General features: G+C 38.2%; 1 protein-coding gene across 11 annotated transcripts; it reads left to right on the top strand.

The window, feature by feature from the left end:
• Positions 1 to 23,121, top strand: LOC117423138 (ADP-ribosylation factor GTPase-activating protein 1-like). Of its 11 annotated transcripts, none has more exons than XM_034038693.3 (14): positions 1 to 207; positions 3,958 to 4,022; positions 4,437 to 4,546; positions 4,728 to 4,899; positions 5,906 to 6,006; positions 6,250 to 6,336; positions 7,519 to 7,633; positions 10,121 to 10,177; positions 11,309 to 11,341; positions 12,045 to 12,074; positions 14,311 to 14,367; positions 16,372 to 16,431; positions 17,956 to 18,026; positions 18,822 to 23,121. In XM_034038693.3, exons 2-14 carry the CDS (start codon positions 3,963 to 3,965, stop codon positions 19,171 to 19,173), a joined length of 1,305 nt encoding a protein of 434 aa, XP_033894584.2. In that variant the 5' UTR covers positions 1 to 207; positions 3,958 to 3,962; the 3' UTR covers positions 19,174 to 23,121. The 11 variants fall into 11 exon arrangements, with proteins under 11 accessions (XP_033894584.2, XP_033894502.2, XP_033894510.2 ...); XM_034038611.3 differs by having other exon boundaries at positions 2 to 207; positions 17,950 to 18,026; XM_034038619.3 differs by having other exon boundaries at positions 2 to 207; positions 6,247 to 6,336.
• The last annotated feature ends 3,861 nt before the right edge of the window (positions 23,122 to 26,982 follow it).

Genomic DNA, 26,982 nt, shown 5'->3' with positions numbered 1-26,982 from the left:
CAGTGAAAGGGTTATTACGACTGCGAGTTACCCAGAATGCATTGTACATTGCAACGTAGACAGACGCGGACCGACAGTATGGCGGCCGTCTGAGGAATAAGATATCGATAGAGATTTTTAAATATTTTTAACACCGCTTGGGACAGCTTATAGCAGAAAAAAAGGAACTATTTCGCGTTTTTATAACGAGCGTTTACTGGGTGTAAGGTAAGACTTTCCTCCCCTCCCCCCCCCCCATTTTATGTATTGTGTTACCGGTATTGGCTTTGTGTTATAGCATTGAAAATTGAAACCAGCTTCATTTCGCCGGTCACTAGATGAGAGCTACAAAATAATAAAAATACAATAAGTATATTCGGTTTATGCATATTGACACACCCGTGTTCTGACTACTTGAGGAACTGGAATGGAATTACATCTCCAGTTACCCGTTTAATTTTATTAGAACGTGATTTTTACGAAATAAAGACCAGACGATCACTGGTTTGACGTTGTCTAGTTTTATACAGAATTGTGACACGTCTCGCTTTAAAACCCTTATTTTAAATAGCGTATCAGTTTGTTCTTGAGCAATGTTAGTACACTGACTGCGAGCATCAGAAATTGAAATGAGCGAAGTAAATGCTTTGTATCGGTATACAGTACCGTACCTTGGTTTGGATCTGAAACCGTTTCTAATTATTAAGTAAATCTCATAGACACGTTTCTTAATCCCTCGATGACTGTTAAACAGAAACCCAGGATAAAATGAATGAAACGGTTTTGTTTTATCCAGGGTTTTACAGAGTGTTTCCCCAGTGCAAAGTGTACAGGTGGCAGTTGTGCGGTTTTTCGGTTTATTTTGTACTTGATAAAAATGATTTTTGTTTTTGTTGTAAACTCATACAGTAGTAGAGTTCTGATTTTAAGTCCCATCAATTATATTTGTGTTAGTTACACTTTTTTGTTCTGCTTCTTAGACTGGGGACAGAGCTTGGATGTATAATTCACGACCAGATACGCTGTAATAGTGTTAGGCGCTCTCGGTGAGCGACGTGTCAAAGGAAGAATGAATCTTGGCCCCGCTTATACAGTGATAGTCAGGCAGGATCAGTTATTGTGGTGTAACACTCGGTGTTCGGGGGTGTGCACTTTTGAAAACCTACTTGTCTATGTGACAAAAGGCTAGACAAATCTACTTGTACTTCTTAAAAATCTACTTGCCCCCTCTCATTCGCACAAAACACACACAAAGTAGAATATAACTTGTAGGATTGTGGTTTTATTTAACAGTGAACACAATCAATCAATTAGTGACTAACAAGGGCGGATCTAGGCTTGTAGCTTGACTGGTTTACTGAATTCTTCAAGATACACAAAAGGTTCCCTGTGACCTCACCACAACACATTTATAACACACTTTAAGGAAATGTTCCTTTCAGTGCATTTTAGAACACTGGCTAGTAAATTTAAGTAACATACTAAGAGTACAACTATAATAAGCAATAATTGGAGTTATTCAAAGATAAAAAAAAAAAGCTTCTGCCTGTTTTTTTCCACTCCTCCTCTATAAGATGAATCCAACTCCTGATGTGCAGGTGTTTTAGTTTGTTGCATCACAGATACAAAATCATTGCCAACTATTACTGCTGCTCTGTGTAATTCTGATTTTTCTTGACGTTCTTTCAGTTTTGTAACGGCTGAACCCCAGTTTTATAAAGGACTTGTGTAGGCTGTAACCTGTCAAGTTTCTCTGCATTTTTTTTTTTTTTTTTTACTATTTTTCTACCAAAATGCATGTGACAGTACATTAGGCTCCATCAAATTATGCAAAGACAAAATATGTTTTTTTCTTTTGTTTATTTCTATTCTATACTTTAAAAAAACAAACAAACAAACAAACAAAAAAACACAGTGTACAGCATTTTAGAGCTGTTTTTCCTCATCTAACATCTTGTCCCATGATGGCTGACTGGAACACTGCTACAGCAGGGGGATCCTGGTTTCATACCCGCATGGCTTTACTACTCTCACTGAAAAATAAATACATAATTAATACATAAACACATTTCCGCGAGATTTACAGTCTGTATTTTATTTTAAAATAACATATTGTACATAATCTCATGTTACCATTTCATTTCTAATCTATAAAAATATTTGTCAACCATCATGTTTTAATAGTTTCACAAATCGATGGCGTGTGCATGTCGAATAAATAACTAATATCGCTTCTGTTTAAATCTAATAATAATAATAATAATAATAATAATAATAATAATAATATAGGCTTAGCATTTGAATCTAAAAAATGTCATTATGGTGCTTTTTCTGCTTTTAAACATCCCAATAAGTACACGCTTGACCACAAAGTAGACACAGAAATCATTTTATAAATTAACCTGTTTTTTTCTTATCCGCTACCTTAGCGACTGGTGTTTTTTTGTTGTAACTTCACTAGATTGTTGCATTTAAATGTCAGGTTCATGCATTAAGAAAGCAGTATCACTTATTTGCTAATTTACAAATTAAGCCCTCTTGGCAACCATTTCAGGGTTTCTTTGTAACCAATAGAAGAGCAGCTTTTTTTCACAGCTAGCCAATCAGAAGTGATAGGGGTGGGATGTAAGCACTTTTTAAAATGTTTGTGTAGGTGCTGGACTTCTGCAATTCAGTTTTCAGAAGTTTGCGTGGCTCTCTAAAAATATATCCAGAATGTCTTTCTAGCAACCAGATGAACATAGGAAAACTAAATGAATAAAAACCATTTGTCCAACAGACAAAGTATAACGGCAAAACATGTCGACCCTGTGAACAGGACAGCGCCACTCTGACAAGGCTGTTACGACCAGGAAGGGAGACTCGGACACAGAAGCTGCAGTTTAAAGGGCTAATGCACACTTTTAATAAGAGATAATAAACAAAACACTGCAACAAAACAATTCATATACTTTTAGTGGTCGTCCGTTATTGATTTTTCAAAGCCGATACTGATATATTAACCTCTTCTGTGCTACGGACGTACCTGGTACGTCATGATTAAAAACATGGTTTTGTTGTTTTTTCACTCCGGTCGCTCACCGAGGAGTTTTTACATAACACATTAGGTCAGTGGCTTTAATTTCATTATATTACACTGATAAAATATATTTGATGTGACGCAGTAGTTCAATGTAATTTACAGCCTGTTTGAACACAAGCGGTGGCTATCTTTGGCTTGTACTGTGAAACATCACGAATTAATTTAAAACAATCTGTGTGTAACTTTCGTTTTGTTTTCAATGAGGATTGATAATAGAAAAGGTTTACTTTTGAGTAGTAGGTGTTTTGTCGAGCTGTGCTTCATGAAATCAGCTTCGAAGTAGCATCTGAGTCTACATCTGGTTTTGTTGACATGACGGTAGCAGAAGATAATTCCTGCTCCTGAATGTCACAGGACACCATTGTAATGTATCGTGTGTGTGGGAGGTACTTAGTGGCTTAGTCAGCAATCAAATGGTAAAAATAAGCATTAGGAAGCACGTGTTTTTTGTCTAGAGTTACTGTGTGTGAAACCTTGTATCTCAGACTTGTTGTGTCTGGTTTAGTTGGTTGGAGAGACACTGTTAGGAAAGTGACATTGAGGATACGATTGAACTATTTTACATGTATTTCGAATACTGTATCTTATTTTTGTAATCCCTGTAGTCATCTTTCTTACTTTATAATTTTATATTAGATCTAATTTCATTTTTCTACCGCCCCCCCCCCAAAAAAACATGTATTCATCATTGTATATTTCATCTGATTTCTTTACTGCTAGGAAGACCATCGTATGGTACAAAAAACCTCATGGTCCAGATTTCTTTGTACAACAGCCATGTAGTGTACAGTACTCCAGAGAATCGGCTCACCTTTCTGGACTTTCAGGCGATTCTGAATTGAACACCCCTGGTGTTAGTGCAATACTATTCTACATGTAACTTTTCTTTCTTCCAGGTAAAATGGCGAGTCCAAGGACAAGGCGAGTTCTCAAGGAGGTCCGGACGCAAGATGAGAACAGTGTAAGTGTCTTCACACTAGAATCTTGAAGCTGTGAATGCCTGACACTGCTGGGACATTTCAGTTGACCTATAAAACTGGCTGATTATCTGGAGTGGTTCACACTGCTGTGCAACAGGATTCCTACTTCCATCTCGGATAGGGCATTTAAGCAGCGCTAAGTAATGCTTTAAAATACATGTTCTTAGCTTCTTTCAACGACCACACGTCAACTGTTACCTGGTCTGGTGACACATTTAGATGCACTAGGAGGCAGCAGCAACTTATCATTTTGTCTTTGAAATATCTGCCTGTTCCAAATAAAATACAAGAGAATCCCCCAGGCCTTTGAAGAGAAGGGGATTGATCCATGCATGTGTGGTCTTGGTTCAGTTTTCAGTTCTGTATACACTAGTGTCTGTTTGGTTTCCCTGCAGCTGTGTTTCGAGTGTGGCGGGTTTAATCCCCAGTGGGTGAGCGTTACATACGGAATCTGGATTTGTCTGGAGTGCTCGGGGAAGCACAGGGGCCTGGGCGTGCATCTCAGGTGAGGGGGCAGGCTTGTCTTGTTTTGCCTTTCAGAGGTATTAGATTAAATAAAGATGTAGGTTAACCTTTTCAAACTGACTGACAAATAGAATGGTTATCTGTTTTATTTGCTTATTTTTGTAATTGTTTTATCTATCATTGTTCATTTCATAAACGTTCTGTGCACTTGGATCTTCCAGCTTTGTGCGTTCGGTTACGATGGACAAGTGGAAGGATCTAGAGCTGGAGAAGATGAGAGCCGGGGGCAACGGCAAGTTCCGAATGTTCTTGGAGTCTCGGGATGACTACGACCCATGCTGGACAATGCAGGAGAAGTACAACAGCAAACCAGCAGCTCTGTTCAGGGACATGGTAACTCCTACAAGCTTTCAGTTACAAGCTAAAGGGACTGAACACTGAGGCTGCTAAAGACCGGTGACTGGCATATACAAGATGCCTCTGTCATTTATTAGCCCCCGCTGGAGATGAAACCCCTTGTGATGGGATAGTGAAGGCAGTTGTATGTACATATGTCACACTTAGATTTCTACATGTATGTGGAAAACCACTCATCCAAGTGTCAGTCGTGATAGTCACATTATTTAGAATACATTATTGATATCAGGGTTTAGGGGTATAGTGGGGGTGTCTGTCTGTCCCCTTCATTCACCCGTCTGTATGTCACTCTTACATTTTTGCACATGCCTCGATCATTGCTGATTATCATGAAACTCATCATTCTTATTCCGTGCCCTTCTGTACATCGTGGTTTATCCTGGCCATCATCTTTTTCCTCTACAGCCGTGTCGATTGTATGTTACTGACATTTTTTGTATTGAAAAATACAAATATGTCCTGTCTGGGGCTAGTGAAAAGCAGTGACTGCTTTGTGCTGGTGACTGATTTTTACTGCAGAAGGCTTGTTTGTTTCTGTATCTGCGTAAACCATCTGCAGTACTTTTATTAGTGGCCACATCCTTGACGCTTGGTAATAATCGACCCAACTCCCTGAACACTGTTCCTGGTCGAAGCTTCTAAACTACCTGTTTCAATCATTTCTGTGCACAATACATAACTTTCTACAGAGGTGTGCATTGCTGTTTGTACTCCAGCAAATGGATGAATACGTTTAATTTATACTTGGTATCAATACGTGTGTTTGCCCATCCTTAAATCTTTCAGCACTTTCTTTCCTCGACCTGTATGGACCTGTATAGTCTTTAAAAACAGTTAGACACATTTTAAAACCAGCTAAAGCCTTGCACACTTCAGCCATTCCCCATTGCATAACATACCTCAGGTATTTCTTAATTGTTCCCACTAAAGTGCTCAGCATTTGTTTTTTCAAAACATCATTTCCTCCATTTTCTTCCTGCAGGTTGCTACTTTAGCTGAGGGGAAAGAGTGGTCTGCAGAGACCTCCTCGGCTAACACCTGGGTGCCACTTCAAGCCAAGCCAGCCCTGCCGTCAGCTCACCGGTAAGGAGTAAGAGAGCAGGGCTTGTTTCAGTATAAAATAAAACGGCATTATTCAGCAAATCCTCATGCAATAAACTCCTTTGTTAGTGTGGATCATCACTTTCATCTCTGGTACTCAATCCATCAAGGGGAAGCATCCTACTGTTTAAAAGGTTACTCACACATGTTTATGAAAATAAACCCACAGATATCACCCACCTGCTCCAAATGTAAATATTAATTGTTTGCTTCCCGCTGCAGCAGTTCCGCAGGTCCACCCCAGAACTCTGCTTCCTCCTCGGATAAAGCCTTCGAAGACTGGCTGAGCGACGACGTCAACTCCTACCAGAGGTAAGACCTGAAATGAGTTGCACTCTGCCTCGCAAGCTGCGCAGAGACAAAAAGTGCAGTCCCTAAGATTTTCAAATCAGTTTAAAAAACTTGGCTAGTCTCTGAAGGTGTAATAAAGACAGCTCTGCTCCATGATTCACAGCAGCTTAGTCTATTGTAAACCAGGTACCCCTCCTACATACCAATCCGGTATCGTGTCAGACGAGTGTGACGTCAGGAGCAGAGCATGCAGTAGAGGTAGCATTTCTATTTAATGCTGATCATGCTACTGTATCATATTACCTGTTGTATCACACTGACACTAACTTACATGTCATATTACCTGCCCTGTAAACACCATGGGTAGATCAATCATTTCCCTTATTGAACTGGCTGCTCTAATGTGTTCTGTGTGTTTAAGAAAGGAGTTTCAGACAGTTAGTGACAGAGGTCATTGACCTTTGTTTTTGTTGCTGTTTGGGCAGATGACATTTTCCTGTCCGCTGTGTCTCCTAAAACAACCCCCAATCTCTCTTTATAGTTAGGCGTATTATGTATTGTTTTTGAATGTGTTGTATATGTTCTCAGTGATTTGTTAATGATTTGGTAAAATATTGAGTTTACCTTGCTAAATACCTCTATTAGTCTATTCAGCACTGTGTTTTTGGTGCAGTTCTGAACATGTAAGTTACATGGGAATTTTATAATTGCACTAATATTAAGGCAACTAGAAAACAGGGTGTTAGGTTATTGAAGCCTATACTTTCCGTCTTTGATTTGAACAAGGATTACTGTAATTAATATATAGCCGCACTCCGATGCATTCCACACAGCTTTTGTCATTCCCGTCTTGAGTTTGTTGTATTACACGGTCCTATGGGTAATGAGCGCTGTTCTTAGCACTACATTTACTTCACTTAGCAACATGCAGTATCTGAAACACACGATGGGGCACTTGGGGGATTTTTAGATTTTGTTCAACGAAATAGGTTTGAAAACTATTTAGTTTAAAATAAACTCTGCATTGCACACAATTGGTCCTCCTTTTGTATTGCACAGAACAGTACACGCTATCTGTTCAGTGTAGGCACCGTCTCTGAGAACTCTACACTTTGCAGGTGTAGTCTGTGTTCTACGGTATGGCTGGGAGCTGGTGTTTAATTGAAGCAGCACAGAACTGATTGGTTGTGACTCTCTCCGCAGTGGCGGGGGATACAGCGGTGGCGAGGAGAATCGCTATGTTGGTTTTGGAAACACTGTCACTCCACAGAAGAAGGAAGATGACTTTTTCAATAATGCTATGTCATCTATATACTCGGTAAGCAAATGAAGCTGCGCTGACAGATTCTCTGATGGTGTGCTGGGGTAGTATAGAAGTGCATCTGGTACGATGTATTTATGATGGATCATTATTATTATTATTATTATTATTATTATTATTTACTTCTTAGCAGACGCCCTTATCCAGGGCGACTTACAATTGTTACAAGATATCACATTATACATTATTTCACGTTATACAGATATCACATTATTTTTACATACAATTACCCATTTATACAGTTGGGTTTTTACTGGAGCAATCTAGGTAAAGTACCTTGCTCAAGGGTATAACAGCAGTGTCCCCCACTGAGGATTGAACCCACAACCTTCCGGTTAAGAGTCCAGAGCCCTAACCACTACTCCACACTGCTGCCCAATACATGCATAGTCTTCTATGTGGTCCAACATGAGATATTTCTGGTATGGTATGCTTTACCCTTCAGACAGATCGATGATGCATATATATTTTTTTAAATATACATTTTTTTCTTGTTTACAAACCGTTCCTTATGTTCCATTACATTTCCACAAGAGGGGTTTTATTGATTTTATTTATTAATTCATTTTGTTTAATGACCTGGGAAAGTGCTTTGAACTGTTACTTCAAATTCCAGTGTCTCCTTCTTCTAGTCCAGTAATTCTGTTTCCATGCCTACCAGTTCCGACCCTTGATCCTTTAAAAAGCCAAAGCAAGCAGATTCTATCGGTAATCCCTGCATCTGATCCAACAAGCACAATGCAGACTGCAGAGTATATTAGATTGTATAACAGTCATGTTATTATAACACTATAGATTGACATGTCTGTTACTCAAGTAAACATGTCAGAGGCTCAGTTCTGAAAACCTGAGGGGTCAAACTAAATGGATGCCATTTGAAGCCATGGAAATAACATTACTGGGATGAGGCAGTGTGATTTATAATGAATAGTTCCTTAAACCTGGATATCTGCACTTCAAAACAATCCAAAGCAGTTCCTAGGCTGTACCAAAATCAATTCAAATCAATGAGGTATGGCTCTCAGAACGATTGCAAATATTACAAAAATTAAGGGAAAGTAGAAAAAAACGATGAGATGAATCCATATGAGCTTGTGCAATGCAAGCTTTTACTATGACCTGGATTATAGAGGGAAAAGGCTTGTGTGTGACTAAGATTACCATAGAAACCTGGAGTGATTCAAACCTGATCAACAGGAGTCCTCTTTCCAGTTACATTTGATTGAAGTAACGTCTTACAATATATGGTAAGGGGGTGTTGAAATTAAATAGCACAGCTGAAACTGGGAATCGATAGTAATTTAGTGTCCCAGGTCAGTTCACATATCGGTCTTGGCATTTGTCCATTAGAGTATGGAATGTGACTTAAGAAATAAACATTGATTTTTCTTATTGATCTTGTAAAGCAAGTCAGTTTCTCCTATGAAGAGTTTTGGTATAATTCTGTTTTTATAGAGCTGACAGCTAGTGCTGAATAAACAGGTCAGATCCATACACTGATCAATCAAATATGGATTGTTTGGATAATTAAACCAGTCCTTGATTTAGTGCCTGAAACTTTGAAGAAATTGAACCAAATGAATAGTTTGTCTGTTTCTGAAGCACTCCACAGTTTGTGCACATGGTCGACTTTAAACTTGTCAAAGCAAAGCAACACATGTAATACATTCCTTGTCATTGTTATGCTACACATCTATCTTAAATCATTACACAAGTCCTGGCTGTCGTCTCTGCTGCGGATGAAATCTTCTGTGAATGGGATATAGTGGAGGCGATCATGCGTATGTATTGCATATATCTGGAGAACCATTTATCCAGTTGTCATGGAACTTGGTATTAACGAGGGAGGGGGGAGGGGGTGCTCTGTCTTTTCATCCATCTGTCTGTGTGTCATCTTTGCGTATATCTGGATAAGTCATGAAACGTATTATTCTGTACAGTTCTGTACATACTCTTGATATATGTCATGGTCATCAACGTTCTCCTCATCCTGAGAGCTGATTTTGAATTTACAGCAGCGGTGGGGGATGAATGTTATTGACATGCTGTTCCCATTAAATGATTTATTGCTGCACATATGCATCAGTATGTGTGTCACACTTTACCGTTTTAGAGAGCTTCCCCTTTTATAACGCTGTGGTCAGGAACCGTAGTTAAGAGGCTGTGCTTTTCATGTTCCTCCTCATGAGAATACATGGGCTTGTGGAAAGGCATTCTGAGGCAAATGGCAGCCCCAACCATACTGACTTCTAGCTAGTTTGACACTATAAAATCCTGCGTTTTAAAGAGGGAGCACTAGATCTAGAGAAGCACTTCTCTCACTGTGATGAAACCTGCTTTGGATGTTCTTTAGCACACGTTGTTCAAAGCATCAGCCTGTGGGGATGTATGGAGGAGCCTGTCAGTCTGTGTACATTATTACAAAAATATTCCTTTATTCATTTGAACAAAAAAACACTAAATGCCATGTCCATTTTTCCACAGGGTTGGAGCAGTTTTGCTGTCGGTGCAAGCAAATTTGCAACAGCTGCTAAAGAAAATGTAAGATAACAGTAGGTTGGCTGCGTAGAAGTAATAAATAATTCTCATTCCTTTTTATGTACTGTATAAATATGTACAGCTATTGCCAAAAGTTTTGCATCATGTGATCCAAAAAAGTCTACCGGAAGCCATAATAGTAGTACAGTATTTCATGTTAGATTTTGAAACGTTAAGTTTGTGGAAAACTATGAAGCGGTATGTAATTCAGTATGTTAACATAACATTATTCTGCAGGTCTCATTCTATAGGGTGATGCTAAACCTTTGGGCATAGCTGTATTTGTTTAACATCAGGTGGTTTGCTTTGTCTAGTGTACAGTACCAGGGTGTATCTATTTATAAAGCATGATCAGCTGGAATGCAGGTCAGCCTGAATGACTACCTTTTGAAAGGTGATCAAGTAAGAAAAACAAAATGGTTTTCTGAACACCTGTTAAGTCATTTGGTTTTGCAAAGGTTTCTTGGTTTTAGATGTTCAAAGGTATGTGGTTAAGATTTCCCTATCTCCTGTAAATATCTGGGTCTTTTCATGGCCAAAAAGAAACCACATGGAGTATTGCTGCCTTGGAGCATGCTCTTGATCTCCTATTTTAAAAATGGTATGTCAGTGCTTTCGGTGGAACTGTAATTCAGCGACTGACTGTAGGCCAGAGGCGAAGTCCGTTCCCCTGTGCTGGGAAATGCTTGAGGCAATGGGATTCTTTAGAGATTTATGTCCAGCTAGCGGAACACTGCGGGCAGTTCTTGGCAATAACAGGATCATATGTTTGTATTTCAATGTGTAGTGTAACTTAATAAAGTATATTGTAACCCATAGTTAGAGGGTTTAAATAGAAAAAAAAAAAGATTACTACCCTAACGTTACTTGAGTAAAGTGTATCTGTATTACAAGCAACAAGATACACAATTATTGAAATGGGGGAGGGTTTTTATGTTTAACCCTCTGAGTGATTAACACCTGTATAAACACTATTCTGTACAATCTGTAGTTTGTATTGTACCCGAGTTGTAATGCATATGTCAGTTTGTCACGCTGGCATCTCATTTTATGGTGGGAGGGGCATGTATTTGTACTTGTTTTACCCTAAATGATTCCATGAACAGGTTTTTTTTTTTTTAATCTATCCTGCAGACAACAAAACTTGCAAGTCAGGCGACTCAAAAGGTAATGTAACTTTCTTTTTTTCCCCCTGTGTTTGTGTTAGATTTTCATTGCCCTTCGACAGATGTGTCGGCTGATGAAGTCACTCGCCCAGATGTCTGTCTACTTGACTTAGGGGTTGATTTGATTAACCTATACACCCCCACAAAGAGCATTTTATAGCCTTGGCTTACCCCAGATTACCCCTTAAAATGAGTGGTGGATGTAATGCAGTCCCTGTGTACAGTAGGGTGATCAAATCAATCAATAGTTTTTGTTTTTTGAGCGATAGTTTTCTTGTTAGTGCTTTCATAGGAAACGCATTTACAAAGCTTTAATTCAGGAGTTAGGTAAAGATTATTTGTTGGTCAATAAAGTACAGGTTTGTATTCATGAAACAGAGACTTTTAAATAGCCAGCAGCAGACAAGAACTGTTTTAATGCATATCAAACTTATTTTATTAATCTAAACTGACTTTAAAAAGCATATTCATTCTTACTAAATGATTAGTTCAAGCTTTGATTTAATATATGACTGAGTTGTGTATTTAAAGTTAATGATATGTGCAGTCCTTGTGCAGTGTTGTTTTGGCATGATCTGTTTCTCACTGGAATGCCAGCGTCTCTTGTTCTAATTCGTTTTACCCCGAGAGAGCTTCCTGTACATGTAGCTCTTCTGCTGACCTGCTCCTTTTGCCTTTTTCTGCAACCTTTCTCATGGATTAAGTTTGGGGGCTATAGGCCACCTCTGGAGACGGTAAAGAAGCGGTGTCTCGCTGTGCATGCCTCGTTTGTTCACCTGTTTGTTTTTTTTTTGTTTTTTTTTTTGGTCTAGCTATTTCCCGAGGCTAATTTGTCAATGTCTTGTTTTCAAAAGATTTTTTAAACAGTGCATTTGAAATTGTTGACAGACCCCCCTCTGTCTCTTTTTTCATGCTCTGTTGTAATCTCTATCTGCTATTCACTGATCTGAACAAATAAGAGGGGTTGAGTTCAGGCCTGTGCTCTTTGAAGAGGTGAAGCAGACCTCCGGGTCATGTCCCATGTGTCTAAACTCAACAGAGGGATCAGAATAGTTTTACATTACCGATAATTAGCTGTACAGTACTGCTGCTTTCGTGAGCTGTTTCACAGGGCTGTAGTTTGACATGAATATATGTGATTGCAGAGCCTAAAAAGACTAAAGTTGCTATGGTGAAGATCTTCTCATCGTTGTGTTTTATCTATATATCACACTCCCAGAGCCAGATTTAAATACACTTATCCTTGTGTGTGTAAAGATTGGAAAATAATCTATTCTCGCAATATTTTATTTTGTGTCTTGATTGAATGAATTTTACTGCAGAATTCTTGATACTCAAGTCTGTAAGTGTTTAAACAGCACTTGGTTATCCTGTGCCACATACTATTTTACTAAATATACTGCTTATCAGGACCTGGCATTTAATAGTATATTGATTGCAGTTTAATACTGCATGTGGAAAATGTGAAATAAATTCAAAGGTATATACATAGGACTATACATAATAAATCAAGTTTACTTTTTATTGGAAACATGCGTTTCAACTGTAAACAACAAAACGTTCAATTGTTTTATTAAATACAGATTTACAGTTCCAAAGCTAAACCAAATAAGCCTCTCTGCTCCCCAAACACTTTTTTTCCTCTCTCTTCCTGTGTGCAACCTACTTTGTACATGAACAGATTCTGTGTTAAATAAATTATGTGTCTAGCTGCTGTCTGGCTCTGGGATTGAAAAACGAACATAGTGGTCTGTTGGGATGTCTTCAGTGCAGTACAACACTTCAAACTGAATGTCGTGTCCCTTCAGCCTGGGGGGAATATTAAATACTTTACTTACTAACTAACAATGCTGCACACTGCCTCCCCTCTCCCTGTTACACTGTAACACCAGTACATGTGGCTTGCCTGTAGGTGTGTAACTGTGTTCTAGTTGGCATTCTGTGACGCTGCACTAGTTTGAAAATCCAGTAGACTGAATGGAATCCGCTGTCTAAAGAGAACCCTGTAATTTCACTCCATTTACCCTGGGAGATAGTAAGGGTGTAGGAACTAAGGTGCACTCCCTGCTAGTGGATATGAATAGAGGCCATCAGTGCAAGTACACCAGGTTATTTTGTCTTGTAAAATCGATCTTCTTTTCTTAGCATATAATTTATAAATGTTGAAAACGCGTATCACAAATTCAACATTTTAAAATCATTAAAACATTTATAAAAACATTATCGTTCAGTAATTAAATCTTAAAAAATAAACCTAGGTTTTCACAAAAAAAATTATATATATATATATATATATATATATATATATATATATATATATATATATATATATATATATATATATAAGCACAGGAATATATATATATATATATATATATATATATATATATATATACCTACAGCACAGGAATAGGTTAGGTACCAGGAATCGATTTGCACTGTATCAAGAACCTGTTCACTATTATACTCACTGTATGTCAGGATCTTCAATCATGTTTAAAAAAGTGGGACTTAAAAAATACCTGCATTGGTGGCTTTCCTTTATCCATACACACAACAGTGCTAAATGATATAAATGATAAAAGAAAAGTCTTTCTCAATGTCTTTTTTTGTAATCAAGCCTGTGAAGAACAATGCTATGTGGCTATCCCAGAGTCTACTGCTTTTTCTGTCAAAGACCTGCTTCCAGTCGTTGTGTAGTAGCTAAGCTTCGCCCAGTGTACAGAGCTTTGAAGTCTTGCACAGCTGAATCGGCCTGGCAGTCTGTCAGTGAACTCTATGTGCCTGCCTGTTCTATGTATGTGAATATATGCAGACGCCCCGGTTGTCTTTGCTAGGAAGTCAAGCTTGGAATTGCTTTAATCCTCTGTCCTGGATGCTTTGTGGCAGAGCAGTGCCTTGGCATATAAAATGTTGCTTGCGATTTTGAATAAAATTCTGACTCTTATTTTCTTTTCTTATTCCGACTAGGCAACAGAGTTAGGTCAGACTATTAATGAAAATGTTATCAAACCTACACATGAAAAGGTAAAGGTGGATCTAAGTGTAGACAATATAATGGTAACTAATCACCTGGTAAGGTTGGGGTACTGGTATTATCAGGGCAAGTAAACAAGAACAGGCCATCCTTAAAGTGTACAAAATATTCCAGTACATCTTACCCAGTATGCATTGCCATCATGTATGAGATATCACATTTTCCCATATGAAAGATGCAGGCAGTGTGGTTAAAGGTGAATTCAGTTTTTTTTAATTGTATTTTTTTGCTCATAAGTGAAGATAAAATGTTGATCGCTCCACGTAGCGACTTCAGCTTCGCCCCTCCCATTCGTTGTATTATATTGTAACATGTCAGGCACATAATAATAATAATAATAATAATAATAATAAAAATAATAATAAAAATAATAATAATAATATTTGTTTAGCAAACTCCTTTATCCAAGGCGATTTAGAGACTTTTATAAAAATGTAAATCAAGTAAACATAATCAACTCAAACAATTTATTGTTTAAGTACTTCCAATTTAATATGTCAAGCTTTTTTGTCAGTAAAATCTTTAGACAAACCGAAACATCACATCACACGAGACTTCATATTGGGCCACATTTTCAAAGCCTTAACTCCAGTCTTTAATTAACTCCTGCTATCTATTAATTAACAAAACTAGAACCAAACAACTAAGCTGTCTATTTCAGCTCACTTTGGCAATCTGTTTATGATAATTATTATGATGACGATGTAGTTGCAGAATACTGTGAATCTGTGAAAGACTGAATTCCAAAGAATTCCATTATCTGCAGATTTGGACTGCCTCTATCGACAGGTCACAGGGAAGGCAAGCCAATGTGTGAAAGTTCTCAAGTTTGCATAGCAGGCAGTTAGAATGTTTTGAGTTTTCTATTCTTGAAAAATAGTCCTTGTATAAAAACCTGATTCTGAATTGTTTTTCAGTTTACAAAAACTCAAACTCCCAGAACCAGTGCTACGTTTCAGTGTTGAGAGGGCAGCATTGAAAAGAGTGCATGACACATTAGCCAGTTTTTTTGTTCACTAACAGATATGAAACCAAAATGCCATTAAATATCAAAGACATATAGCAAAATGTGGGCATCTTTGCATTCGGTAAGATTTACTGTAATTTTTTTGTTTGCTCCAAGACCTTTTAAATTGTTGGTTTTCTGTAACCCCACTCTGTCATTGAGAGATTTTAAAAAAATATTAATTCCGCTCAACAATGTTTGAAAATAAATATGAAAAACATAATTACTATAAGAAATATTCATAGTGCTTGATATTTGGATGGAGGTTAAAAGGATGGACAGGTTATAGCAAACCAACACTTATTATGGTGATTCAGTCCCATTCTGATCCTCACTAATCAAGTGTGTTTTATTTATTTCATTAAAAACATCCACTACAGTTAGTATTTTTTTTTTTTTTTTTTTTTACTAACTGCCTTGGGCAATCGCTTATTTTGAATCCCCAATCATTTCTAATCGTGCAGTTAGTCGGGTTGTAATAAATCAGATTTTGGGGACATTTATTACATGATAATTAAATGTACATTAGGGGTGAGATGTACTGTACTGCTTGTGCAATGACTGGCAAAGTGAAACTTCTGCATTATCACTGCTGCAGTCAGTGTGGTACAGTAGCAAGCAGGGACAGATTCACACTCTGATACTCTTATATGTGTTTGCTGATTCTAGCACATTCAGCCAATTGCTTTACAAATCTACAAATTGACTAAATTGCTGCAAAGTAATGTACTGAAGATGTTTTTTTCCAGTATGAATATTTTCCAAAGTACTAGAATGATAACTCACCCCAAATGTCTGCTTTGCATTAAGCATCGACTATGGTGCACTTAATATAAAAGCAAGCACCGCTTTTTCTAAAGAGCAGTTTAAAAGCACCTGAAATGTAATGTACACGTTCACTCTTTGTGGTAATGGTGTGAAATGATTACACGTGTGCCTGTATAATTCTCATTTTGCTCACCTAATTGTAACTGTTTCACTTGACCAGGTAAAAGAGGGCAAGATATTAGATGATGTTACGAGTGGTGTCAGCCAGCTGGCTAACAAGGTATGAGGCGTTTCCACACCAAGACTGGACACCCCGAGCCAGTCTCCGTATTCAAAGAAACCCAGCCAGGAAGAGGACTGAGTCTTCAATTAAACATGTAGTGCCCCTTAGGAATAGTTTTATGTGATGTCTTGTTGCAAATATGAGCAATAACAAGGATTGCAGTGTATCATCACTTGCGTCCAAACCCCACCAAAAGCGCAGTTGAAAGGTTTACCTTCTTTGATGTGGAGGCTGGCTAGGGGACATGGTGTATGTTTGTCTTTTCAAAAGTATTAATGGTTGTATTTCTTGATTATTTTGCTGCCCTGGATGTTGAATTTGTGGTAAGTATCTATTACTATTGTAGGCGAACATACTACTGTACTGTAATGTAATGTAATTATTAGCAGTTGACCTCTATAGTTTATACATACTGATGTTAGAAGGGCTTTGAATGGTTGCTTTCGTCCAGTAGATCTAGCCATGATAACTCTAGATCTAGCCATGATAACTCTAGATCTTTTTTTTTTTTTTTTTTTTTTAATTTAGTCGTCGCCAATTATTTTTACCCCGGTTTTCACCCCAATTTAGCATGCCCAATTATTATCTGTATCCCCGGCTCACCGCTCGCAACCCCCCCCGCCGACTCAGGAAACGGAGGCTGAAACACGCGTCCTCCGAAACGTGCTCCTTCCAAGCCGTCATTTTTCTCACTGCAGATCCACAGCAATGCTACCAGACCTATAGTGCCGGAGGACAACACAGATCTGGCGGCTCCGCTGCAGAGCCACAGGCGCCCTATCGGCCACAGGGGTCGCTGATGCGCGGTGAGCCGTGGATTCCCCTGCCGACCTAAGCCCTCCCTACCCGGGCAGCGCTCAGCCAATTGTGCGCCGCCCCCTAGGAACTCTCGGTCACGGTCAGCTGTGACATAGCCTGGATTCGAACCAGCGATCTCCAGGCTATAGGGCACATCCTGCGAGGAGCATCTTTACTGGATGCGCCACTCGGGAGCCCCGGATAACTCTAGATCTAGCCATGATAAGTTTACACATGTAGCTTTGTGTGATACCGACATACATGTTCATTAAAGTCCTCTTGTGTACAGTGTTCACAAAGTTGTTTGGTCTACATGGATTAAGCTTCTTATAGTTTTATCTTCATGATTGTCTGTTTTTGAAGTTTATGGATGATCTGTCTAGAGCATCTCAAGTTCCACTGCACATGTGAAGAAAAGGATACTTGCAGACATTAGCTGCAACGTTTTGTCTGCTGGTATTGCTTATCATAGTCAGCATGGGCAATCAAACTTTACTTCAAATCCTACACAACATCCATGATGACTGTTTGTTCTCCGAATTTCCATTTCAAGTGAAACAGAATGGGGAAGGTAGAGATCCACTTTGACTAATGTGGTTTGCATATGTTTAGGGAACTTGTGAACATCCTGCAGCTTGTCGACTGAAATGTTCAGCATTGATTTGATGTATGAGGCCCTGTGCTGCCGTTGAGATTTCTCTCTTCATATTGTTTAAGGTCCAGGGTGTTGGCACTAAAGGCTGGAAGGATATGACCACTTTCTTCTCAGGCAAACCAGAGGACTCCTCTGATGGGTAATGGCTTTACTCACAATAGTCTACTGCGCTTTTATAGCATAGCTCCAGCTTAGTGTCACATTCAAATCTGTATGTGCTTTGAATTGGTCAACTACCACAGTTAAATAACACTTACTGTTTAGCTATTCACTGAATGGTTAAACTAACCTCCAAGACATCAGCCAGTAATGATACTTAAAACATCTCCTTCCAGTAACACACTGGGGCTGCCTTCAGCAGTCCAATTTGCAACATGATGTTATACAATAAAAGTGACACATATCGGCAGCTCTTTGTGAATTTGCCTTTTCAGTATTTAAGTTGCCTCCTAGTATAATTGGCATGTCACTGTCATGATTGTTTAGTGTTAATATTCTTTCTGGAGAAGTCCTCATTATTAATAAATAGTGACTGCAGTTAAGGCTTACAGTGGAAAGCAGGGTGCCCTGATTGATTGTTGAAAATGTGGCAGACAGTGGGGTCTATTGCTCACCTGAGGTTGCTTTTTCAACCCAAGGGCAACAGTTTTCCACTACAAACCAAAAACTGCAGTCCAATATATTTTGTAATAAATCTATGATGTCAGCAGGCAATAGTGTTTTTTGACTATTGACTGCTGAGTGACATCAGAGGGCAAATCGATCTTGGACTTGGGCTGTTTTTGTGACACCATTAGCCAGTAAGGTTGTCAGTTTCAATCTTAGGGTTTATTTGAACATACTGTAAGTTCAGTATGACCATTCAGAGGAACGCAAAGTGATGCGTGATTTTCAGACTGACATTTTGTATTTTTTTTTTTTTTCTCCTTGCCAGGCATGGTATGGGAGACAACTACCAGAACGTGGGCTCCGGTGATGCTTACCAGAACAGCAACGTGGCCGCTGACTCGGATTTCTGGGACAGCTTCGCCTCCAAGAACAAGAAGAGTCCGAGCAGTGACAGCTGGACCTGCGCAGACGTCAACTCTGCAGCTGAGAAGAAGAGCTCCGACAGCTGGGACAACGGGGGCTCGGAGACAGTGTCTAACAACAAGCACAGCACCGGAGACAGCTGGGAGGTCTGGGATAACAATTGGGAGAGTGCCGGGAACAGCAAGAGCAAGAAATCCCCCAAGAAGAGCAGCAAACCCGCTGCAGACGACGGCTGGGACAACCCCACCTGGTAGCTTACTCTCCCCATCTCATCATCTAGATATTACATGGTGTTATCAAAGAGGACAGTTCATAACCTCACTTCTCATCTTCTGTACTGTGTGCTGGCAAGTGCATTTATTGTGGGGAGGATTATTTTTTTTTTAATTCCTTAGCTTTAATAATGAGTAGTGGGTGATCATTTTTCTTCCATGCCCCCTCCCTTAATTATTTTTTTTTTTTTAAAAGATCTTTATACATTTCCATTCTGCTTATCAAGTTCAGTGACTTTTGTATGTTTTATTTTATTCTATAGTAGGATACAAAATCAAGAAGTGTCTATGCATTCTTAGGTAAAACTAAGCCAGTAGACAAACTAATTCCTTCACTGATGAAAGCATTGGCTGAAATGTTGCTTTCTGTATTATTACCTAAGAATTTACAATGGTGTGTTTGAAGGTATGGATAAACTATATGCATTCTTGCAGGACCTCTGGTCAGACATGAATAATACTTAAGTGATAATGACAGCATTAAAATCTTTGGCTGTATTCACTAAGCAATTATCCCACTTTTTTTTTTTTTTTAAATGGAAGCAGCAGACTGATATTGCAAATAAACAACTCAGTAGGTTCTTAATGCACCCTAGTATTTATTGGCTAGTTCTGTAACATAAGCCAAATTGTGAATATGCACACTTGTGAGTATTTTATTTCCATCACAACCGTCTGCAATGCAAACTTGTAGCCGGCTTTTTTTTTATTTTTTTACTTTGTTTAGAGGAACCTATTCCATTCTTTTGTTCATACAGTGTTTCCCCTTCTTAACACTATAGAGCCATAGCTATGAGACCATGCTATTTGTGTTCTTCCTTATAAAGAGAATGAAAGGGCAAGTGGAACGGAATTATGGGGCAAATGGGAGCCACGGCCTTGCTGCTTGATAAAGAGGGAGCACAGTATTTTAAATCTAATTTTCCTACCCTTGGTTAACTGCAGTTAATTGATCATTTCTGAAGTTACAAAGCGAAGCAGCCCTCTCCTCCGTGTGTGTCTCATGTTTTGGAGTCCCCTGATTGTTTCCAGTTTCACTGCTACGCGCTGTGCAGCTCCCTGTGCACTAGGGAATCTAATACCTGGGGACCAGCATGAGAGGATGGCACACTTTAGTATTGTGTCTTCAGAGAGGGTTCAAAGTGAAGATGTTGAACCCATTTCAGAGGAACAGGTTTTGAAGCTTGTCCAGTGTAGGGAAAGTTGATTTTAAAACCTCAGTTTAACCTGTGAAGTTTTTCAATATGCACAGTGCTGACCAGGGCCTTTCTGTAATTCAAACATGTGAAAAAACGCTTTTAAAAGGCTGTTTTTAAGTGAATATGGTAGGCTAAAGAAAATGAGATATTTTTAAAACTGAAATCAAAGCTTTGGTTTAGCAATGGGTAAAAAAGGAGTTATCGTCTGTATGCCGAAAAGCTGTTGTGTATTATTGTTTAATTTAGTTTTTCCGGAGTCGTTGTAGTCCTATAATCAATTTTCAGTACATGGGATTCCTTTTTTATTCATTTCATAATCAAGTAAATCATGAACAGTGAAGTGCATTCATAACATGTCTCAGGTTTTTATGTTCAACAGCAGTGAATGCATATGCTTTAGTTTCATCTCAGTGTAGTTAAAATTTTACTTCGGAGATTATTGACTGTGTGTTACAGGACAACTAGATTTAATTTAATTATGTGTAAATCAATACTTGATTCACTGGTGTCTGTTTGTGTGCATATGTGTAGTACTTGATATTTCTGAAAGGTGTATTAGTTTTAAAATAGAAATACTGACCTCACAATTTGTGGCTTATTATTATTATTATTATTATTATTATTATTATTATTATTATTATTATAATTATTAATAATAATATTAATAATAATATGGGGTTTCCCAAGTTAATAAATATCCACATTGCATTGAAATTGATAAATACTTCAATGCCATCGGCGTTCATTTTGAATTGCACAAGAATTAATGTAAAAAACATCAATCTATATGTGTTTATTGTCCTTGGAATATTACTAAATGACAAAGCACTCAGAATATAAGCTAACGATCGCAGGGCTCAACTCCGCTGCCCCTTGCCGTTGGCACACACTCAGCTGTAGCAATCCCCTACCACAAGCCCACATCTCCTCTGGGGTTAAATGTTGTCTCCGATGTGCCAAGCTCAAAGATTTTTTACATGCGTGCTCATTGCTCTGTTTAAAAGCCGCAAATTACAGACTCGGAGGGAAAAAAAAAAGTGATCCCTAGCAAGAGTAGATTATGAGTTAAGCTCTTGTATTTGATGTAAATCGGTTGTGTGTTCATCAGAAGGAGCAGTATATGTCAATGGATTACAAGTGAATCATTTATTAAAGGCTCGGTAACCAGTCTCAAACTAGAAGCTGGTAGCGATATCCCTACTCTACTGTACAAGCAGAACAAAGAACAAAAGACACTGATTATACAAAAAAGCATTTTGAATATTGTCTTTGATATTCAAAAACAATAAAACCCTCCACACTGGAGAGATTCTGCAAAACCCCAGAATCAGGATTTGCTTAGACCAGGATTTCATATTTCAAAGACTTCCGAAAAGCATGTCCCAAAATGGGAATGTTGCAGTACATGAATCCTGTGTAGTTATAATAAAGATTATTATGTTTTATAGATGCATGTGTTCTTTAAAGACAGATGGCCTTTCTATACAGCTGGCCTTACTACAGGTTTTAATACAGCCCCCCCGTGGACTTTAAATTATATTATAGGGTGCTTTTATTGTGAAAATCCTCTTGGCAAAAGTTGTATGCTATGTGGTGTTTGTATGCTGCATTTTCCTATATTTTCAAAGTAGATCAGTTAATTAAAAGTCTATTTGTTTTACTGTTTTAAGCCTGCCTCTTTTCCCTGTCATTGTTTACAATGCTTTTGTGTGTCTGTGCAGCACTTTACCAGGTCATGAACCGCTTGACTCTGTGCTGCATTTAACCATGTGGTCCAAATAGCAGATTTACGATCAGTACACTTTTTAATGTGTTTTAAAAAGTGATTACGTTATTGTTTTTACATTGTATGCTACTTTTCCAATAAATTCTTAGTTCATGTTTTATTTTTAACTTGCGCTCGGAAATAGTTTCTTTCATGTTCATTGCTGGGACAAACATTTTTTCCCAATTGAATACAGCGCTACCTCTGTGTCGCTATTTGAGTTCAAATCCAACAGCAATGAATTGCTGAAAACAGTGAAAGACCCTTGCATGTATATAATCAAGCACTTTTAATTCCAACATAACCTAACAATGAGTTAATCAAATCCGTGAATTATCAAACAATTATTCATGCATTTTGAATTGACTGAAAAAAAGAAAATATATTTGCACCATATTAAAGAATCCTCCTAATGAACACTGATTCTGATCAAACAAAGAGCAGCACACAGTAGAACGGGGCTTTTATGAACTGGTTTGCACAGTACCTTTTTGAAGCATTTATTTTCAATTTTCTTTTACAATAACATAAATGCAAAATGGTTTAAATACATGCCAAACAGTATTGAATATTCAAATGTTTGTCCCAGCACTAAAAAAAACAAACAAACAAAAAATGCTTTTGTTAGATTTCCAAAAAGCTATTCTTGTAAAATGTTGTGATCTTGTTTGAAATTGAGTTTCCCTGCCTTTCATTCCTCCCGGCTTGACCATCATTCATTCCATAGTTGTCAGGGAAACTCATTCTCAGTATTTCTGTGCAATATTCGTCAGCATGAGTGAATGGAGCTGTGCCCCCCTCATCTCTACCATACAGGGCAGCAGCCAACCAACAAACCCGTGCCGTCAGTCTTACCAATTCTGTAATGAGTATGCTACACGTGTACCAGAGAATGGTGTTAGATCTTTTGCTGTGTAATCTTGTTTGAAAAAAAAAAAATCTGAATAAAACAGAAGCAAAAGTGTGTTTTTAAGGTTTTTTTTCAAAGTGACGTGGGGAGGAAAGTCAGACACCTCTGCAGTTTTAGATGCATATACAGGCGTGCTCAAATTTGTTGGTACCCTTACAGCTCATTGAAATAATGCTTCATTCCTCCTGAAAAGTGATGAAATTAAAAGCTATTTTATCATGTATACTTGCATGCCTTTGGTATGTCATAGAATAAAGCAAAGAAGCTGTGAAAAGAGATGAATTATTGCTTATTCTACAAATATATTCTAAAATGGCCAGGACACATTTGTTGGTACCCCTTAGAAAAGATAATAAATAATTGGATTATAGTGATATTTCAAACTAATTAGTTTCTTTAATTAGCATCACACATGTCTCCAATCTTGTAATCAGTCATTCAGCCTATTTAAATGGAGAAAAGTAGTCACTGTGCTGTTTGGTATCATTGTGTGCACCATACTGAACATGGACCAGAGAAAGCAAAGGAGAGAGTTGTCTGAGGAGATCAGAAAGAAAATAATAGACAAGCATGGTAAAGGTAAAGGCTACAAGACCATCTCCAAGCAGCTTGATGTTCCTGTGACAACAGTTGCAAATATTATTAAGAAGTTTAAGGTCCATGGAACTGTAGCCAACCTCCCTGGGCGCGGCCGCAAGAGGAAAATCGACCACAGATTGAACAGAAGGAAAGTGCGAATGGTAGAAAAAGAACCAAGGATAACTGCCAAAGAGATACAAGCTGAACTCCAAGGTGAAGGTACGTCAGTTTCTGATCGCACCATCCGTCGCTTTTTGAGCGAAAGTGGGCTCCATGGAAGAAGACCCAGGAGGACTCCACTTTTGAAAGAAAAACATAAAAAAGCCAGACTGGAATTTGCTAAAATGCATATTGACAAGCCACAATCCTTCTGGGAGAATGTCCTTTGGACAGATGAGTCAAAACTGAAGCTTTCAAAGAAAAGAACACCATACCTACAGTGAAACATGGAGGAGGCTCGGTTATGTTTTGGGGCTGCTTTGCTGCGCCTGACACAGGGTGCCTTGAATCTGTGCAGGGCACAATGAAATCTCAAGACTATCAAGGCATTCTGGAGCGAAACGTACTGCCCAGTGTCAGCAAGCTCTGTCTCAGTCGCAGGTCATGGGTCCTCCAACAGGATAATGACCCAAAACACACAGCTAAAAGCACCCAAGAATGGATAAGAACAAAACATTGGACTATTCTGAAGTGGCCTTCTATGAGTCCTGATCTGAATCCTATCGAACATCTATGGAAAGAGCTGAAACTTGCAGTCTGGAGAAGGCACCCATCAAACCTGAGACAGCTGGAGCAGTTTGCTCAGGAAGAGTGGGCCAAACTACCTGTTAACAGGTGCAGAAGTCTCATTGAGAGCTACAGAAAACGTTTGATTGCAGTGATTGCCTCTGAAGGTTGTGCAACAAAATATTAGGTTAGCGGTCCCATCATTTTTGTCCATGCCATTTTCATTTGTTTTATTATTTACAATATTATGTTGAATAAAAAATCAAAAGCAAAGTCTGATTTCTATTAAATATGGAATAAACAATGGTGGATGCCAATTACTTTTGTCAGTTTCAAGTTATTTCAGAGAAAATTGTGCATTCTTCGTTTTTTGTGGAGGGGTACCAACAAATTTGAGCACGTCTGTATAACTCCCCATATGAAACAAAACTGTTATAGAAAATGTTTTATAGGCATGGTGGACAGGAATCATTATAAAGTTTCCCTTTGCAAACGCATAACGAAAGCATGGTAAAGATCTATGGGAAAGGCATGGGAAAACTGCAAAATTACAGTGAAAGTTTGAAAGTGTGTATTTGGTGTTCCTGTGTAAAGTACTGGCAGGTCAAAGCTAAGTCACAGTGACAGTGTAGTTGCAAAGCTGTATGCAAATTACCATGTGCCAGGCCACGGTAGAGCTATAAAAGTATGCTTTCATTTTCATGAGGGAGCATTTATATTATGTAGCACCCAGTATATAATATATGGCTACTTCAGATTTATCAGTATTTTTTCGGGATAGGTGTTTTTATTATAAAGGTTATTTAAATGGATGCTTTATTTGTATTCTTTGAAACATTTCTCACAAAAAAAATAGGATCAAACCAAACATGTTGAGTTTTATAAAGGAAAAACCAAGAAAGATAAAAAAAAAACATTTTAGAGAAAAAAAAAAATGTGTGGTTTGCTTCGCTAAAGTTTCCTTGCATACTGTAAGTTCTAATATCTTCCCAGCCACAAGGAGAGACAACACTGAAGACTGGAAATAACAATGCTGTTGATTCAGTGTAAACGCCTTACAGGTTCAAGCAGTTGAAGGTAGGTATAAACCTCTTAAATAGTAAGCTGAGTTCTGAAAAATCTAGTGTTACACATCCCCACGTGTTGCTACTGTTTAAATAATATGCCTCTAATTTTTCTTTTCTTTGTTAACATCCTGGCAACATTTTACAGTAATAATCTGTTTCAAAGCTCTTTTCAAAATGGAGAACTGCAGGTCAGTGGGTTTCCTCCGATCCTCAAGTCAATCATCCCTTTACACCCAGGAACTCGAGAGCGGATGTCTGAGAGGTAATAGACCCTGGACAAAGGGCAAGATGGCCGTTTGAGCTGACCTGTCCAGTAGGGGCCGGTGTAGTATAGTGAGGTGACTCAGTCCCTGCCTATTAGACCCCTCCAAACTATGAGAGTGCGGAAGCCAATGTGACACCCCTGGTCCAGCCAAGGCTGTAAAATGGAACGGCCAGGAACATGCGCTCCCCAGACTATGACTCACCCTGCACCCCACGTGGTCGTGCCTTTACCAGGTGAGCCAATCGGGGACACAGGAAGTCCACTCAGTAAGTTAAATGTTCTACTTCTAGTTTTAATATAAACAATCCAAACCCCATCCAAGTTCATAATGAAAAGTACTTGTTTTGACAACAGAGTCATGCAACACTGGTAAAATCCACATTTCATACAGGATTCAAACAAAACCATGATGCACGTTCATTAGTATAAAACAAAATAACAACACAAGGCATGTTTCATGTGTATATACTGTACTACAAAATACAGGTAAATACGTTTCAGTCTTTAGGAAAGGTAAATTAATTCAGACCGACCAGGGATTAAAGTCAGGTGCTGTCAATTCTTGTGGAGACGAGGGAAAAAATGCTTATCAGGAATATTTTGTCCAATCTTGTGGACTACTGTATATTGAAACATATTTTACTTTGCTATTACTGCACATACAGCATACAGACATGTAAAATCAGATTATATTACATGCACAATTCCAGTACTGTATTTCAAAGTAAAACAGGTTGCAAAAAATAAAGGTATTTAAATTCACTTTTTAAATAGTAAAGTGCTGTGTCCTTTTAAAACAAAGAGCTGGAATACACTGTCATTTTCAGAGCACAGTATGCAAACTCTCACTCGCTTTCACTCTGCTGATTCTCCTTCAAACATAGTTAGTGTGCACATTTATTAGAACACCTCATTGCTTCTGTTTGTTGTGCTTATGAAATCAAACCACTGGAACTGGAAATTATGGAAAGCTGTCCAAATAGGCAAATTAGTGATTGTCTAATGTAATAGGCCACACATGCAGTTAATTTAAAATAGTTAGGAAAAAGGAACACAGCAACAAATGGTAAAATGCAGGAGACTTTTTTAGAAGTTGTTTAAGATGACTAATTAACTAGAATTTGTCTTTGAAACATTCGTTCTCATTATGTCATGCATTACATTGTTTTGAGAGAATGCAGACCGTCTCTTTCATGATTTATATCATACCAGTTTTCAATTTAACTCATTTTTCTGCTTTAATTACTTGATTTTAAAGAAAAACAAAAAACGTATGGGTG

This window comes from Acipenser ruthenus, chromosome 18 (assembly GCF_902713425.1).
Source record: "Acipenser ruthenus chromosome 18, fAciRut3.2 maternal haplotype, whole genome shotgun sequence".
Lineage (NCBI taxonomy): Eukaryota > Metazoa > Chordata > Actinopteri > Acipenseriformes > Acipenseridae > Acipenser > Acipenser ruthenus.
Note: the sequence above shows the minus strand (reverse complement) of the source record. Positions and strands in the feature narration are given on the sequence as shown.

Excerpts from the sequence above, each read along its gene's own strand:
- LOC117423138 (XM_034038602.3), top strand. The coding sequence starts at position 3,963 with ATGGCGAGTCCAAGGACAAGGCGAGTTCTCAAGGAGGTCCGGACGCAA. Across the intron at positions 4,900-5,905 it reads CAGCTCTGTTCAGGGACATG|GTTGCTACTTTAGCTGAGGG; the intron begins GTAACTCCTACA and ends TTCTTCCTGCAG. Across the intron at positions 6,007-6,246 it reads GCCCTGCCGTCAGCTCACCG|CAGTTCCGCAGGTCCACCCC; the intron begins GTAAGGAGTAAG and ends TTCCCGCTGCAG.